The following is a 15649-nucleotide window of genomic DNA, read 5'->3' as shown; positions in this document are numbered from 1 at the left end:
AGTCTCTAAGGTGCCACAAGTACTCCTGTTCTTTTTGAGTTAGTTGAGAAATTCTTAATATATTTTTTGCATAGCTGATATGCTTGCTAATCTCGTTTAAAGCGTGACAACTGTTTATCTCTCACTCAACAGTACCTTTTAAATGCTAACTTTACCAACGTGTGCTGTCTGAACAGCACTGTTTAAAAAAAAAAATCTTACAGAGGAACTGAAAAATCCATCAGATCTACAAAGTCAAGTCACCTCTTTATTGTTAGACAGTCACACTAAACCGCTGTTAGCATGTGAATCTTGACAATACTTACTATGTACAATGCACCTGGCACAGAGCAGGATCCTTATTTAGCCATATCAATGAGACTCTGAAGAGAGGTTGGCACCCACGTCTTCTCTCCTTGTACAAACACAACGCCCCTGTCAATGTAAATCACAATTCGTCCAAATGTGTACAATTGTTTTCCTTCATGCCGCTTCCCGATCACAGGCATGAAGACGATATTGTGTTCTTCTGCTTTTGTTTGAATGAGGTCCTTAAAATTCATTGGCACAGAGCTAGCAGCCATGCCTATGCCCCGTTGAGCCATGTTCTCAGCCTCTCGCCGCTCCTGCATAGCTTCGTACTGGAAGTCTTTCCTCCGCTCTGTGTGAGTGAGATAGGCAATGTTTTCCCGAGCACCTGGTTGCATGTAGCCACCTGTTTGGCGAAAAAGTGAAATAGGTGAAGGCAAGGTTCCAATCCATTTTTGAACAGGATACTGTGATGAACCTAAATGCTGAATGTCAGGGGTGCAGCATACACCTAGTCCAGTGGGACAGAGTCAGAGGGGCAGTCGTAAATGCTATTGTGCATCTTTTACCATATTTGATGCTAAAGAGGTAGCAGGATATTCAGGTGAAACATTCTCTAAATCAATTCTATTGAACTATGACAAATGGCAAGATTTAAAACAAGCCTTTGCCACTGAATCTCGCCAGAGTGTCTAGAACAGTTTGGACAGGGACGCTTGTAGGAAGTTGCTCCACTGCAATGCCATTAGACACGGAGGGAAATCTGGGCAAACATGCCATGCTCCATCCAAACCCAAGCCCCTGCAATCAGACCAGCTGTCTAGTAGCAGGTTAGACAGAATGACTGTTGAGAAGCCAGGCAGTTCAGTAGCCTTAAAGAGCTCAACATCAATCAGCAACTCCACACACACAGAGAGGCTTTATGTCACTTGGTGGCTGTTCTGAGTACCATGCTAGGAGTGTCTCAGAGGCGGTGAATTCCCAGTATGGTACAATGTACACCTATAGCTGTGTATCTGGTTCATTATTTTTTTATAGGACTATAACACAGCCTTCAAAACTGACTCTGTGGACTACCTTCTGTACTGTGCCATGGGCAAAGGTAATAAGGGCCCACAGTCCTTCCACAGGACAATACAATAACACTTTAAAAGAAGCAGGGTAAGAAGCTGATTCACTGCTGGGGCAGGACACACACAGGGAAGTGGGTTTCGGAGACAGTTTATTCGTCTCTTAAGTTTTGCACCTTTTATGTGTCTAGTTATGTGTCTCCCTGTACAATCCTGTCAGCTGCTAACAAGCTGTACTAATTCCCAAGAGTACTTCCTACTGGACACTTCCATAGTGCTGGGAAGAAGCACCAATTTTCACCACAAAGCTAAGATCACAGACTGTAGCTTTAGAAACCAAGTATTTGAACAATGGCCCCTCAGGGATGGTGGCCCTGGCCCGTTTGCCAGAAGCTGGGAATGGGATGGATCACTTGATGATTCCCTGTTCTGTTCATTCCCTCTGGGGCACCTGGCACTGGCCACTGTCGGCAGACAGGACACTGGGCTAGATGGACCTTTGGTCTGACCCAGTCTGGCCGTTCTTATGTTAATCACTGACATACAAACACACAGATACAAGACACCTAACATCTCTATACCTCTGCCCTTTAAATATGAAAACAGCAACTGTACAAAAAAAACCCTATATTTCAGTCAACTGCAGCTATCAGAAGAGCAGTCTAGTGCCACACATTTCTGGAACAGAAGCAAAAGCATTTTTGCATGAGTGGTGGCAGGATCTATGGAAATTGTAGTTAGCAGGGGTTCTGACTGAATAGAAGAATCAAGTACTGCTATATTGGGAAGCACTAGGTAGGATAGAAATGGTGAAGCCTTCACAACAAGTTACTTACCGACATTGGAAGAGACAGCCCGGTTCATGATATCAAGAGCTTCATTAAATTTGTCCTTGATCGATGGATGTGCTAACACCTGGTCTGAGAACATAGACTTCCAACCAAGGTACCACTTGGTGATCTCTTCATAATTGGGACTATTACTTAGCCAAGAGCACAGCACCTGCAAAGAAATTGAAAGACACACATCAATGGGGTGGCACAAACATGGATCAACGCCTCCCCCCAGTATCAATTAGTTTGATTCTAAATGTGCTTATACTAAGAAGAAAGGACTGTAAATCTGTGTCTGCTAAAGAAGCACAGTCTCCATCTGATATACACGGAGCCATCACTAAGAAATGTCTGCATTTAACATTCAAACCATTTCTGCCATGCAACATACACTGGGCAGGAGTTGGAATTCTGAGTTTAACCAATAAAATATTTCACCTGGCAACAGCCAGAGAGCCAGGTCCCTCCCAGCCATTCACCACCACCTTATCATTGGCTTGTTCTTTAAAGCGAACAGTTCACTGGTTAGTCTCTTAACTACACACCTGCAGCCATTTAGGGAAGAAGTGTTTCTCCAGAAGTCCAACAAGGCTGGACACAGAGACCATCCCCTCCCAGTCGATCACCCAGTAAAATGCATCCATATGCTGCTGGTGAGGGTTGATGACGAGCTCATTGAGACACATCCCTGGGGAGAGAAGAGAGAAGTCAGAACAGGAATAGGAACTGCTCTGCTGGCACACTGGCTGCTTTAAACTGCAGGAAGTACTTCAACCTATTCAGCTAGCAGTTTAAGTGGTCAAAGAGGACTTAAAGATGCTGCCTAACAGCGTTCAAACTCTTTAAACTGTTTGGATAATCTGAATAGCTACAGAAGCCATCCTTGGCTCAAAAAAGGCAAGTATGCTAAATCTCTACTAGGTGCTACTCTCTGCTAGACGCATACATCTTAAAACAGTACACTGAGTTTTACTTTAGGCTCGAGAGACTTTAAACCAGTTTGGATGGCATCAGGGGGGTTGTGGGTGACTGTTCTTTGGCTTGCCTCACCGAGTTTAGGCACAATGTTTTTGACCATGAAAGCCTCCCAAGATCCTGGTGTAAACACTTCTTTCCAGGGCTGAAGGATCAGTTTGGCTGAGGAGTCACTGGGGTGCCATTTCTGCAGTGCATTTGCCAACTTGTTTCGGATTGGAGAATATAAAGGCTCTAATCGAGACTGCATCAGTGGAAGCCAGGGGTGAATCCAAGAGTGGATTGGGACAGTGTCTGTCAGAGGGTTCCAGTTTTCAACCTTGAAACAAACAAAAAGTTACTGCAATAGAAATAAATCTACCCAGTGACTCCTAAGCAACTGAGCTCCTCTCCACCAAATGCACACAAAATTATAATGAAAGCATCCCACTGTTAATAATGCTGCCCTGAGGCTCCAAAATGAAAAGGTTATCCAATATTTGTAACTCACGGTGGTTTGAACATTGGTTCAGAGTGTGGCTTCAGTGTAAATGGACCTCTCATCTTACCTCTTTCTGTAGTTTGGGGAAGATAAGCTGATCCAGAATATTATCCAATATCCAAACAGGAATAACATGCACCCAGCTGTCCAAGAAATCTACCATTGGTCCACAGTTTCTCGGCTGCCACTGTGTTATTATGTTTCTTACATACGGCATCCACATTTCCCACATGAGCCTGGAAAAATCAAAGTCAAGATTAAGCTACAGCCTAGGTCTGGTAGAAGTGAATTTTAAACATTTGGTTTGTCTTTTATAGAGGACTTCAAGGAATTAAAAAGGCTACTTTGTTTACATTTGACAGCTGGATTTTAACAGACACTTCAGTTCATTAAAGGGCATCATCTGGAAAGTGCATTTCCACCCACTTTTCTCCATCCCAAGAGACCATCATTTGAGAGTGTTGCATACAAGTACCATTGGTTACCTGTGAAAAGCATCCGTTGCTAGGTCCTGCCCACTGTGCGATAACAACTGATCATTTTCTAAAAGCCTTTTCCACTTGGCTATAATTTCTGTGCCATACATACAGTCCTGAAAAAGAAAAAAATGAGCCAGGGCAACGTTTACTTCTTTCATGGTTGCCCATTAGCATGTAAAGCAGAGGGGTGGTAATGTGCTGAGGGAGAGAGACCTTTTCCCTGCCTCCCCTCTGCCGACAAACAGCAAGGTGACAGGATTTGGCAGTCAGTCTCCCACCAGGTATAACCCTGGAGTGGATTTAATATAAACCAAAGACACCAGGGCAAGGAGAAATAAGATTTGTAAAAGCTAAAGCTACATACTACAGATATGATACTGTATGTTTTATCTCTCCATGTGCTAAATAGCATGACTTGCTGGACAGCACACCCTTTCATTGCCAAGTTAGGCAGACTTCCCATGCAATAAAAAGAAAGGGACCTGTCTCGCCATTTACTGTTTCTTCTGAGCACCACCAGCCTCTGAAAATCAGGCCCCTTGATAACGGGTCTCCAGGCAGGCACCCAAACATTGAGACTCCCACAATCTCCAGTCACTTTAGAAAATCTTGGCCTTCAGCTTTAGCGAGTAATGTCAGCAGCCCTCCTTTTATTAGCAGGTTAAGAGTGCTCCCACATTTTGCATGCATACATTTACCGCAGTAGACCATGAACAACTGAATGATTTCCTATGGTTGTTTAGTCAACTTTTCAATCAAAGCAAACTACAAAAATCTTTTCAGTCCTAACTGATAAAATACTGAAGCCAAACCCAGTACTCACCTTAAGGGGATCCCAGTTCTTGAAGTAATCTTTCATGAGAGGAAAGACGATAGCTACTGCCAGGTCCACTCTATCGGACATCCTGTATTCCTCATAATACTTATCTTGGAGGGTCTCAAAAATCTTTGCACATTCATCCAAGGTAAGTGGATTGTCACAGTTAGGCTGCATTCGCCTCTCGCATTCCTCCACCAATTCCAGGACCTTGCTGAGGTTGCTAATTGCTGTCTCCTCATGCGAGAGGACTTCAGACATCTTCTGTATCTCATGGGTCAGGTTGACAACCATGTCTCTCTCGTACTGCAGCTGCCGGTCATTCTGGATGATCTCCTGCTCTGTGATATCGATGAGAAGTTGCAAGTTGTGCTCCAGTTCTGGCAAGGCAAATGCTTGGGGCTTGGAGTCTTTGCCCAGTGGCTGCTGAGGATTGTCATCTGGGATATTGTGCTTATGGCTGATTTGACTGTAACTGTAATAAACCCTTTGTTCCCGGCCAGTCATGTCTATAACCTTCCAATAAACAAAAACAAATGTGTCTAAACAGCCAGAGTTCAATACTACTATTCAAAGGAAACCCATTACCCAGGATTGAGACTGGAAGCTATCCTGGTAATTCAGCAGCTTCCGGTTGTTATTAACATAACCAAGTTATTTGAGCAAGAAGACTGAAACTGAGGATGCAGCAGTTTGGGTCTCTCTCAAAAGCAACTGCACTCCATACAGTTATAGCCTCACCAAGGATTTGGAGTCACAGGAAATTAGGAGCTGGAGGCAGAAATAAGAGCAGAGAAAAGGTCTTTTCTATCTGCTTGTATCTGGAGAGAAAGGACTATGTTTTCCCCTCTACCATTGCACAAGACTGTAAATACAAGTCACCTTATAACATAAGGAACTGCATGCTGCGTCTGGAGGAAAGTCTAAAGCAATTCTGTTACCTCAAGAACTGTGATTTCAGACAAGCAGACCAAGGACAAGTCCAGTCACTATCCCTCAGGGGGTTGAGAATTTGGTTCTCATTAGCCTGTCAATAACCAAAGCTTATGACTCACCTCCGTTATGTTGGTCAATGATTCTTAAGTACTTGCAGAACCAGCACTTTTGCTGAGAGAGGCAACAAGATCCTGCCACATGTTCTGCAGATTTTCTGCTAAGTGTCTTCGTTCTGTCTTGTATGGATGATAATGAGGATGATGCACCTTAGGCAGATGCGAATCTCCTAGAGATTTAAACATATCATTGCTTTGGATACTGGTCTTACCTTAACTTGGGATAGTTCCTTTTGAGGAGTTGTGAGCTGCTTGCCAATTCTGCCTTTGGCCTTCAATTCTTCTACTGTCTTGTAGGCGTATTTGGGTTTTTTCTTGCCTCCATTAGGATCCTTCCTCCACTGACTGAGCTCTTTCTGAAATTCCTAAATAAAAAGCCAAAGTCAGACCAGAGATGCAGGTTGCTGGCTAGCCACGCAAGTCTGTCATAGGCTTCTTTACACAAGAATATTTCAGCTCAGGTCCCTTAAAGAATGCAGTATAGAAAAACAATGGGCAAAGATTAAAGCTTTACTGGCTGAAATTCTGTGGCTGAGTCAAACATATTACAGATAGTCCTAACCAGTACATTTCTGGATCTTATTCCCAGGACAGAGGGAAAAAAACCCTTCAAATGTTCCCATTAGCCCAGCCAAACAAACCGGCTTTACAGTCCCGGAGCATTAGCAAGTCAGATTCCAGCAGCAAGGGCAAAGCCATTAGCATAAGTCTCTCTTTCAAGGGATAGGGAGAAAAAACAAAAAAAACCACAAGGAGAGGAATGGAATCTGTAACTTCAGCTTCCTGCATGCCGCTGAGCTGAATGGCTTCCCCGACATAGGAGAATGCCCTAGTACTGCACATTGCGATGGGAGTCGTCAACACGGCGGGAGCCCTTAACCCTGTGACACAGACAGACCAAGAGTCATACCTCTTCAGCCTCTTCCTCAGAGTCAACAACAGGGAAGTCCTGCAAGGACTGGCTGGTTCGTTCAGAGCCATATGCTCCCAAGGCCCCTTTGCCTTTCCTTTGCTTGGCCTCAATCGGATTGATGATACCTGAGGGGGTTCAGAACAGTCAGTGAATGTCAGCTAGGAAGTGGGGTCTAACCATTTGAACAGGAAAAGCTGTAAATAGGTCACCATATAAAAAAAGAGAGTTAACAAACTAGCACAGATCATCCAGTCTGGCATTCTGTCTTCAGCAGTGTCAGTATTTTGCAGCTACACATTGTTATTGGTGGCCCTAAAATTTTCAGGCACTTTTAAAAACCTGCCGTAGCATGTTCCTCTGACCACCGATGCTAATGAATTCTATACACTGCACAAAATAGCATTTCCTTTGATTGTTCCAAGTTGAATGCCTTTTAATTTAATCTCCCTCCAATTGTCTCCTCCTCATGCTACATAATCAGAACATAAGAACATAAGAATGGCCGTACCGGGTCAAACCAAAGGTCCATCTAGCCCAGTATCTGTCTACCGACAGTGGCCAATGCCACGTGCCCCTGAGGGAGTGAATCTAACAGGCAATGATCAAGTGATCTCTCTCCTGCCATCCATCTCCATCCTCTGACGAACAGAGGCTAGGGACACCATTCTTACCCATCCTAGCTAATAGCCATTTATGGACTTAGCCACCATGAATTTATCCAGTCCCTTTTTAAATATTGTTATAGTCCTATCCTTCACAACCTCCTCAGGTAAGGAGTTCCACAAGTTGACTGTGCGCTGCGTGAAGAAGAACTTCCTTTTATTTGTTTTAAACCTGCTGCCTATTAATTTCATTTGGTGACCCCTAGTTCTTGTATTATAGGAATAAGTAAATAACTTTTCCTTATCCACTTTCTCAACATCACTCATGATTTTATATACCTCTATCATATCCCCCCTTAGTCGTCTCTTTTCCAAGCTGAAGAGTCCTAGCCTCTTTAATCTTTCCTCGTATGGGACCCTCTCCAAACCCCTAATCATTTTAGTTGCCCTTTTCTGAACCTTTTCTAGTGCTAGAATATCTTTTTTGAGGTGAGGAGACCACATCTGTATACAGTATTCGAGATGTGGGCGTACCATGGATTTATATAAGGCCAATAATATATTTTCAGTCTTATTTTCTATCCCCTTTTTAATGATTCCTAACATCCTGTTTGCTTTTTTGACCGCCTCTGCACACTGCGTGGACATCTTCAGAGAACTATCCACGATGACTCCAAGATCTTTTTCCTGACTCGTTGTAGCTAATCAGAGATTATGCACTCTCCCATCATATGTCAATTTCATCTAATTACTGCTGTAATTATTTAAAACTAATACAACTGGATTTGATCTTGAAGATCCAACTTGTTTGAAGAAGAGGTGGGCAAACAGGAACCAAGTTTGCAGTTTCCTTAAAGAATCCCCATCTCAGGCCCACACTCCTGGGGAAAACACACAGTACCTTGAGCATTCTTTCCAAGCCCTCTGCCAGGGACATAACCCATTTTCTGAAGAAGCTTCTGCCCTATTCCCTTGGTGTGTCTCTCCCAGCTGCCGAAGTCCATGAAAGATTTGGTCCCTCCTATAAATCCTTTCTGGCTGGGTTTGAAATTGCCACCCTGTTAAAAAGAAAAAGAAAAGAAACCAATACCAGATAAGTGATATAATCACCAAGCTCCTGGCCATCTGTCTCAAGATGAGACTACCCCGAGGAGCCTCACCAGCCTGCACTCTGTGCTGCTCTTCGAAAACTCTGTCAGAGAGCCCCCCAGGCCCACTGCTGGAGTTGGGGGGTTGTAGCCCCGTTCCCATTATGGGCTGATCTGTAAGGCTCTATTGTGGGCGGAAATAAATTGGTTCCTGATATTTTGCATCTAAACAGTCGAAAAATGGATTTGGATTTTTAATCCATTTAATTGGTAATTTGCTTATGCTAGTCACATTTAGTTCTGTGAAAAGAAATAATTTGAAAAAATATTTATCATTGATGGGTGGAAGCAAAACCTGGATATTCATTTACTTCAACCTCATTCAACTCAAAATGAGTATTAATGAAGGGAAGGGGCTTAAGAGGCCTGGAGAGGAGTGACGCTCCCAAGAACATATGCAATCCATCCAAATACACTAAGAAAAGCCAAGGAAAACTCCTCCTTCCATTGCAAACCAGTATCACAAGTGGCTCCGTGATCTTACTCAGCCACTGTTCTCCCTTCTCAGCAGCTGTATTACTGAGCCAGTACCTAGACTGTACCATGGCTGGTACTCCGTAAATAACTTAAATAGGTCTGGTAAGTACTTTTATGAATAACTCACTGTTTTTAATTTCTTTGGTACAAACTCTTTAGGGAATTCTTCCTGCTTAATGGGCTTCTCATCCTCATCTGAATCTTCTTCAATCACTTCCTCAGCTGCAGCTTTCCTTAGTCCCGCACTGATGAAATTAACGGGGGCTGAGTAGTCCCGAGAGCTGCACAAAAAGGGGATCTCACAGTCATGCTGTTGTAACACTGTTCCATTGAATCAGAACTTGAAATGCACACACTCAGAAAAACCTTGGTGCAGATTTTCCTGATTTCAAAATAAACTCAGTGTTAAGAAATAGCATTACAAGCTGTTAAATTCAAACTTCTGATATTTCAGTTATGGAAAATGTTGGTTTTGAGTGTGCGCGCAAGGCTCTCTCTAATGAGTTGTGACCTAGCATCTCCCTCACAAACCACTTACTAACTGGGCAATAAGGAAACAAATCTTGGAACCAAACTACACCTCTACCTCGATTTAACGCTGACCTCGGGAGCCAAAAAAATCTTACCGCATTATAGGTGAAATCACGTTATACCAAACTTAATTTGATCCGCCGGAGTGCGCAGCCCCCGCCCCCGGAGCCCTGCTTTACTGCATTATATCTGAATTCGTGTTATATCAGGTCACATTTTATTGAGGTAGAGGTGTATATATGAAGAATTCAGTCCATTTGATAACACGCTGAACTAAATATTAACCCCTCCCCCCTCCAAACAGATACCCTCCAAAGCCATTACAATCTCAAACTGGCCACAGTAGCACAGTTTCCTAGAGAGCTTCGCCTTCTGAATCAGGCTCTATACATCAAGTGACTGAGTTACATTCATAGGAAAACTTACAAAATCAAATATCCTATAGAACTTGTAAAGGAGTCGCCCTAATAGTTCTTTGCAGACTGCCGGAGAAAAGAATCAAATTAAAAGTGAGAAATCTGTTGGTACTGCACTAAGGAATCGGTATCTCATTTCGATTGTTATTTTAGCTTATCAGCTACGCTAACAACAAAGAGACGATTCTGTCTGTTCACAGTGCTGCCAGAGCTTGCAGGGCACTGGTACCTGCCCGTACCGTTTGCCTCCAAAGCTGGGCCTCTCTTCGTCCGAGTCGTGCTCGGCCCACACGCCATAGGTGGCCTCCTCCTTGGTCTGCCAGTGGCGCTGGCGGTTGGGGTTGAACTCATTCTGCAGGTCCCAGTCTGTGATTTCAAATTTCTCCATCTCCACATCCCCATCGTCATCTTTGCCATAGAGATGGGACATCGACATGACGGCCTGGGAGAGAGCAACACCCCGGGAGAGTCAGCGAGCTGGCAGCAGGGTGGGCACGATGACCGGGGGTGGCGGAGGGGGGCAGGGCACAGCCCGCGTGAGGCGGTGACACCGGGGGGGGGTCAGGGCACAGCCGGCACAGCCCGCGTGAGGCGGTGACACGGGGGTCAGGGCACAGCCCGCGCGAGGCGGTGACACCGGGGGCAGGGCACAGCCCGCGCGAGGCGGTGACACCGGGGGCAGGGCACAGCCCGCGTGAGGCGGTGACACGGGGGTCGAGGCGGTGACACCGGGGGCAGGGCACAGCCCGCGCGAGGCGGTGACACGGGGTGGGTCAGGGCACAGCCGCGCGAGGCGGTGACACGGGGCAGGGCACAGCCCGCGCGAGGCGGTGACACCGGGGGGGGGGGCAGCGCGCTAGTGACGCCCCGTTCCAAGCAGTGGGGACAAGGGGCCCTTGCAGGGGGCAGCGCGAGGACAGACCACTAGCGCGGGGGGGGGGGGGGGGGGGGGAGGGACCCGGTAAACCCCGAGGGCCGGCCGCTCACCGCGCGGGGAGAGCGGACTCCGCCCGCGGTCACAAGGGCCTCAGAAGACTCCGGCTCTGGGCCGCCGGCACTCGGCCCCGCTGCTCGAACGCGACCTGCGCTGCTGACCCGGAAACAGGAAGCTGCGGCCTTTACTTCCGGGGCGGTGCTGCGACTGCGGCTGCCCAAGCCACGCCCCTGACCATAGAGACATGGAGGCAGAGCGGCCCGCCCAGCTGTCCGTCCTGGCCGCGCCTCTATGGTGCTGGCTGACTGCGGCGGGAGGCGGAGCAGCCAGGCCAGTGGGGCGGGGCCAGCCTGGCCCAGCCTCTGCCCTGCCCCCAGGGAGCCAGGCCCCCCACTCCTGAGCAGGGGGTGCCAGACCCCAGGGGCAGCCAGGGGGCACCTGGCCACTGCCCCAGGCGCCACTGCACATGGTCTCGCACCCACAGGCCTGGGGGCACCCGGCTGCTCCTATGGGTCCTGCACCCCCACGTACCCTTGCCCTGGCCCCCCTCCAGGCCCATCCCCTGGGCGCACCCCCTGCCAGGCTCACAGGCTGAGGGCACCCAGCTGCTCCCACGGGTCCTGCACCCCCACGTGCCTGTCCTGGCCCCCCTCCAGGCCCATCCCCTGGGTGCGCCCCCCGCCAGGCTCACAGGCCGGGGGCACCCGGCTGCTCCCACGGGTCCTGCACCCCCACGTGCCTGTCCTGGCCCCCCTCCAGGCCCATCCCCTGCCAGGCTCACAGGCCGGGGGCACCTCAGGAGAGCGAGCAGCGGCAGGGGGGCTTGGCCCAGCGCACCTAGGACACTTTCTTCTGCACTGGAGAACACTCGCATCACAGGAAATAAACCAGACTGAGCCACGCCTGAAACAGAACGGCCTCATATATTAACTCTGCAATAGATTCTGTACGTTACGAGTGAAGGAATGATAGAAGGCAAGTCTCCAATTGTCACTTGTACAACAAAGGCTCTATGCGGTTATTACACCTATTTCTGGTTTCAAATTAGAGAACAAAATTACAAGACAATTTTAATGCAACTTTAAAAAGTTCTCAAGTAACTGAATATAAAATCTCTTTCCAATGCACTTCAAAGGTTCAGTCCGAAAATTCATTTCCACAGATTTCTCTCTTTACCACAGAGTGTTCGGAAAAGGTAGACAACTGGTACTTGAAGTGTGAAATGTTTGACCTTTGCAAATAAATGCAAATACATTCCTGGTACAGCAGTCACATTTTGGCAATATTAGTAGCAAGCAATATGCTTGGATAACAGATTTCCACTTTTGCATTTGCAAATTCCTTCTCTGCTGGGCAATGGAAGGCCACTTGCAACATCCTGCAGGGGGAAAAAGCATTTTAGACAGAGGAATGAGCTATATACCTAATACAGCAAATATGATCATTTGTACCCAGGGCTCTTACAAATGACTTTGTGAGAGACCTACAAACTCCCAACCAGGAACCAAGACTGGTGCTATATCTACACGGCAGAGCCTATTCCTCAGTGTAGATGCACCGTATACAGACAGGAGGAGAGCAGCCATTCTAGGAACTCCTCAAACTGCTGTTTCTATTGCCAGCATACCTCCGTTTCTGAGGGGGGAGGGATTCAAACCCCTGACTGACAGCACTATGCCAGTGTAAGCTGGAAGTGTAGACCAGGCCTAATATACTCTGTTCCTGTTCAGTGCTTTTGTTTCCTTTATCACAATCATTATGATGTTCATTTGTGTCTCAAACTCAGAACCAGACAACATTTCCAATTCAATGGACATTTGAAATGTCAGGTCATGTCTACACTAGCACTTATGTCAACACTTCTGTCGCTCAGGGGTGTGAAAAAATATCCCACTGAGTAACAAATTTTGATGGCATAAGTGCTCATGTGCACAGTGCTATGTAGGCGGGAGACGCTCTCGCTCCCCCCAACATAAAACCAACTCAACAAGCGGCGGTAGCTATTATGCCAACGGGACAGCTCTCTCCCATCAGCGCTACACGAACGCTCGTACAGCTGTCCCACTGTCAACTTGTAAGTGTAGACGTGGCCTTAGATTTTACAAGTGCTCACAATTGTTTTTACAACACAGTGTAGGGATTATTGTGTAAAAACATGAACCTTAAGCTTTGTCTCAGAAGAAGAGGGGAAAGCAAGAACTACAGAGGTGTTCTGCTTGTTTTGTTTCATTCATTAAAAAATAGTCTGACTTTTTTTTATTATTAATCCATGGAGGCCAATGGCACATCCTAGAGCAGGGGTAGGCAACCTATGGCACGTGCCCCGAAGGCGGCACATGAGCTGATTTTCAGTGACACTCACACTGCCTGGGTCCTGGCCACCAGTCCGGGGGGCTCTGCATTTTAATTTAATTTTAAATGAAGCTTCTTAAATATTTTTAAAACCTTATTTACTTTACACACAACAATAGTTTAGTTATATATTATAGACTTACAAAAAGAGACCTTCTAAAAACGTTAAAATGTATGACTGGCAAGCGAAACCTTAAATTAGAGTGAATGAATGAAGACTCGGCACACCACTGCTGAAAGGTTGCTGACCCCTGTCCTAGAGGGTTATCAGAGCTTCTCCTCCTGCAACACAGAACTACTGCTCAGTTCATCTGGACATTTCCATGTTCTCAGCAATCCTACAGACTGGTGATGTTACCGAGTAGTTCATTTACATTTTGGGCAAGTAAACCTGTTTTCACAGGAAAGGCACGAAATCAATTTTGAAACCCATCTGGCAAAGTAACAGTATTATTCTGGCAAATTGGAGCAATTAACTGAACACGGAGTTGATATGTCTCAGGGGCACACCTAGAGCCACTGAACTCTAAGCAACAGGCACTAGAAATTATGCAGGCAAAACCCCACCCCAGAGCAATGCAGATGGACCTGCAGGATTTCCAAGTAAAGCACAAGTACCTACCTGGAAATCATTAACTTTCAGTGAGAAGCAGACGTATTCTGAGTCACCTAAAACAATCCAAGAAAAATGATGATTAGTATTAAGTCACATACAAAACACAAACTCTCCCACCGCACTTCTCAGGGTACGTCTGTACTACCCACCAGATTGGCAGGTAGCGTTCGATGTATCGGGGATTGATTTATCGCGCCTCGTCTGGACACGATAAATCGATCCACTAACTGACGCTCGTACTCCACCTCGGCAGGAGGAGTAAGCGGAGTCGACGGGGGAGCCGCAGCAGTTGACTCGCCGCCGTGAGGATGGCCAGGTAAGTCGAACTAAGATACTTCGACTTCAGCTACGCGAATAGTGTAGCTGACGTTGCGTATCTTAGTTCGAACCCCCCCGCTAGTGTAGCCCAGGCCTCAGAGTGAGCTGAGAGGGCGATCTCCTGGCAAAAGCACAATCTCTCCTATGATATGCAGGCTTCCCCAGTGACCCAGATCTTCATCACTGCAATGCATTCTACATGGGACTACACCTGACAGCAATTCAGGATCTGCAGCTGGTGCCTCTTGCAGGGAGCACAAGCACGAGTTTCTGAGTCTGGCAATTCAAAGCAATGGTTTTCACTTGTGAATCTTGACATGCTTTTAATCCTGGCTACCTGAGAGGTGCCTCTCTCCCCACATGCTACTGTGATAGCCAAAATCACGGCTTCCTTTAACATTTCCCATATTAAATAGGCAGAGTCTTGGTTGCCCAAGCCCCCTGCTTGGGACACAGCCCTAGTGTGTTGACCATTAGGCTACTGTGTGTCATAAGAACGTGAGAATGCCTGTGCTGGGTCAGACCAATGGTCTTTCTAGCCCAGCATCCTGTCTTCTGACAGTGGCCAATGCCAGGTGCTTCAGAAGGAATGAACAGAACAGGGTAATTTATCTCGCGATCCATCCCATCGTCCAGGCCCAGCTTCTGGCAGTAACAGGTTTAGGGACACACAGAGCATGGGTTGTTTCCATGACCATCTCTGCTAACAGCCATCCATCTATCCGCCAGGAACTTATCTCATTTTTTTTTAAAACCCTGTTTTACTTTTGGCCTTCACAACATGCCCTGGCAACAAGTTCCACAGGTTGTGCATTGTGTGAAAAGGTCCTTCCTTATATTCGTTGTGTCTTATTTAAGCAGTATTTTCTAGGGGGATAAGGGTTTCAAGTTCTTTGATCTTCATCTCTAGTGCCATTGTGATTGCACCGAATTGTAAAGTGCTTCCTGATTGTACACCTGTGCAAAGGGAGCGGTTTTAGTGACACATGAAACAGTTATACACTGAAAGAAGTATCAGAACCAGGAGCCATGTTCTGGAACATTTACACTCTCTAGATTAGACAGACACCCCCCCTCTTCCCACTCCACATGTAGCAAGACCCAGCAGAGCAGTTCAAGGGGCCCCAGGGAGGAGAACATGTCCGGAGGGATTAGAGGCAGTGGAAGTGTTTGTCGGACGAATGCACAGACACCCCAGTGCAAGCAAGAAGCCAAAAGTGAGAGAAAATAACGTTAGCAGGAAGGAGGGGAGGTGGGGAAGGGCATGAGTGTATGCAGGGCTTGGATAGCGAAGACCAGCAGCTAAAATTTCATGCAACCAGACAAGACACCAGTGAAAGGATCCAG

At 46.6% G+C, this 15649-nt stretch overlaps 2 protein-coding genes across 2 annotated transcripts in view; both read right to left on the bottom strand.

Annotated features, from left to right (window-relative positions):
- Nucleotides 1–227: 227 nt before the first annotated feature.
- Nucleotides 228–11216, bottom strand: TFIP11 (tuftelin interacting protein 11). The gene is made up of 13 exons (XM_039505064.1): nucleotides 11070–11216; nucleotides 10322–10524; nucleotides 9263–9416; nucleotides 8412–8568; nucleotides 6906–7033; nucleotides 6208–6360; nucleotides 4950–5459; nucleotides 4133–4239; nucleotides 3715–3883; nucleotides 3242–3485; nucleotides 2737–2879; nucleotides 2195–2360; nucleotides 228–694 (listed from the first exon to the last, which is right to left on the bottom strand). The coding sequence occupies exons 2-13, from the start codon at nucleotides 10516–10518 to the stop codon at nucleotides 339–341; spliced, it is 2484 nt and encodes an 827-aa protein (XP_039360998.1). The 5' UTR covers nucleotides 10519–10524; nucleotides 11070–11216; the 3' UTR covers nucleotides 228–338.
- Nucleotides 11217–11920: 704 nt separating this feature from the next.
- TPST2 (tyrosylprotein sulfotransferase 2) overlaps nucleotides 11921–15649 on the bottom strand; it is a 40787-nt gene continuing 37058 nt past the window's right edge. The window contains exons 6-7 of the mRNA XM_039505065.1: nucleotides 13991–14037; nucleotides 11921–12394 (exon numbers count right to left, since the gene is read on the bottom strand). Coding sequence (XP_039360999.1) covers nucleotides 14008–14037 — 30 coding nt within the window. The 3' untranslated portion in view covers nucleotides 11921–12394; nucleotides 13991–14007. The remainder of the gene's footprint in view (nucleotides 12395–13990; nucleotides 14038–15649) is intronic.

This window comes from Mauremys reevesii, linkage group 18 (genome assembly GCF_016161935.1).
Source record: "Mauremys reevesii isolate NIE-2019 linkage group 18, ASM1616193v1, whole genome shotgun sequence".
Taxonomy (NCBI): domain Eukaryota; kingdom Metazoa; phylum Chordata; order Testudines; family Geoemydidae; genus Mauremys; species Mauremys reevesii.
The sequence above is the reverse complement of the archived record's forward strand: the minus strand, read 5'-3'. Positions and strand labels throughout refer to the sequence as shown.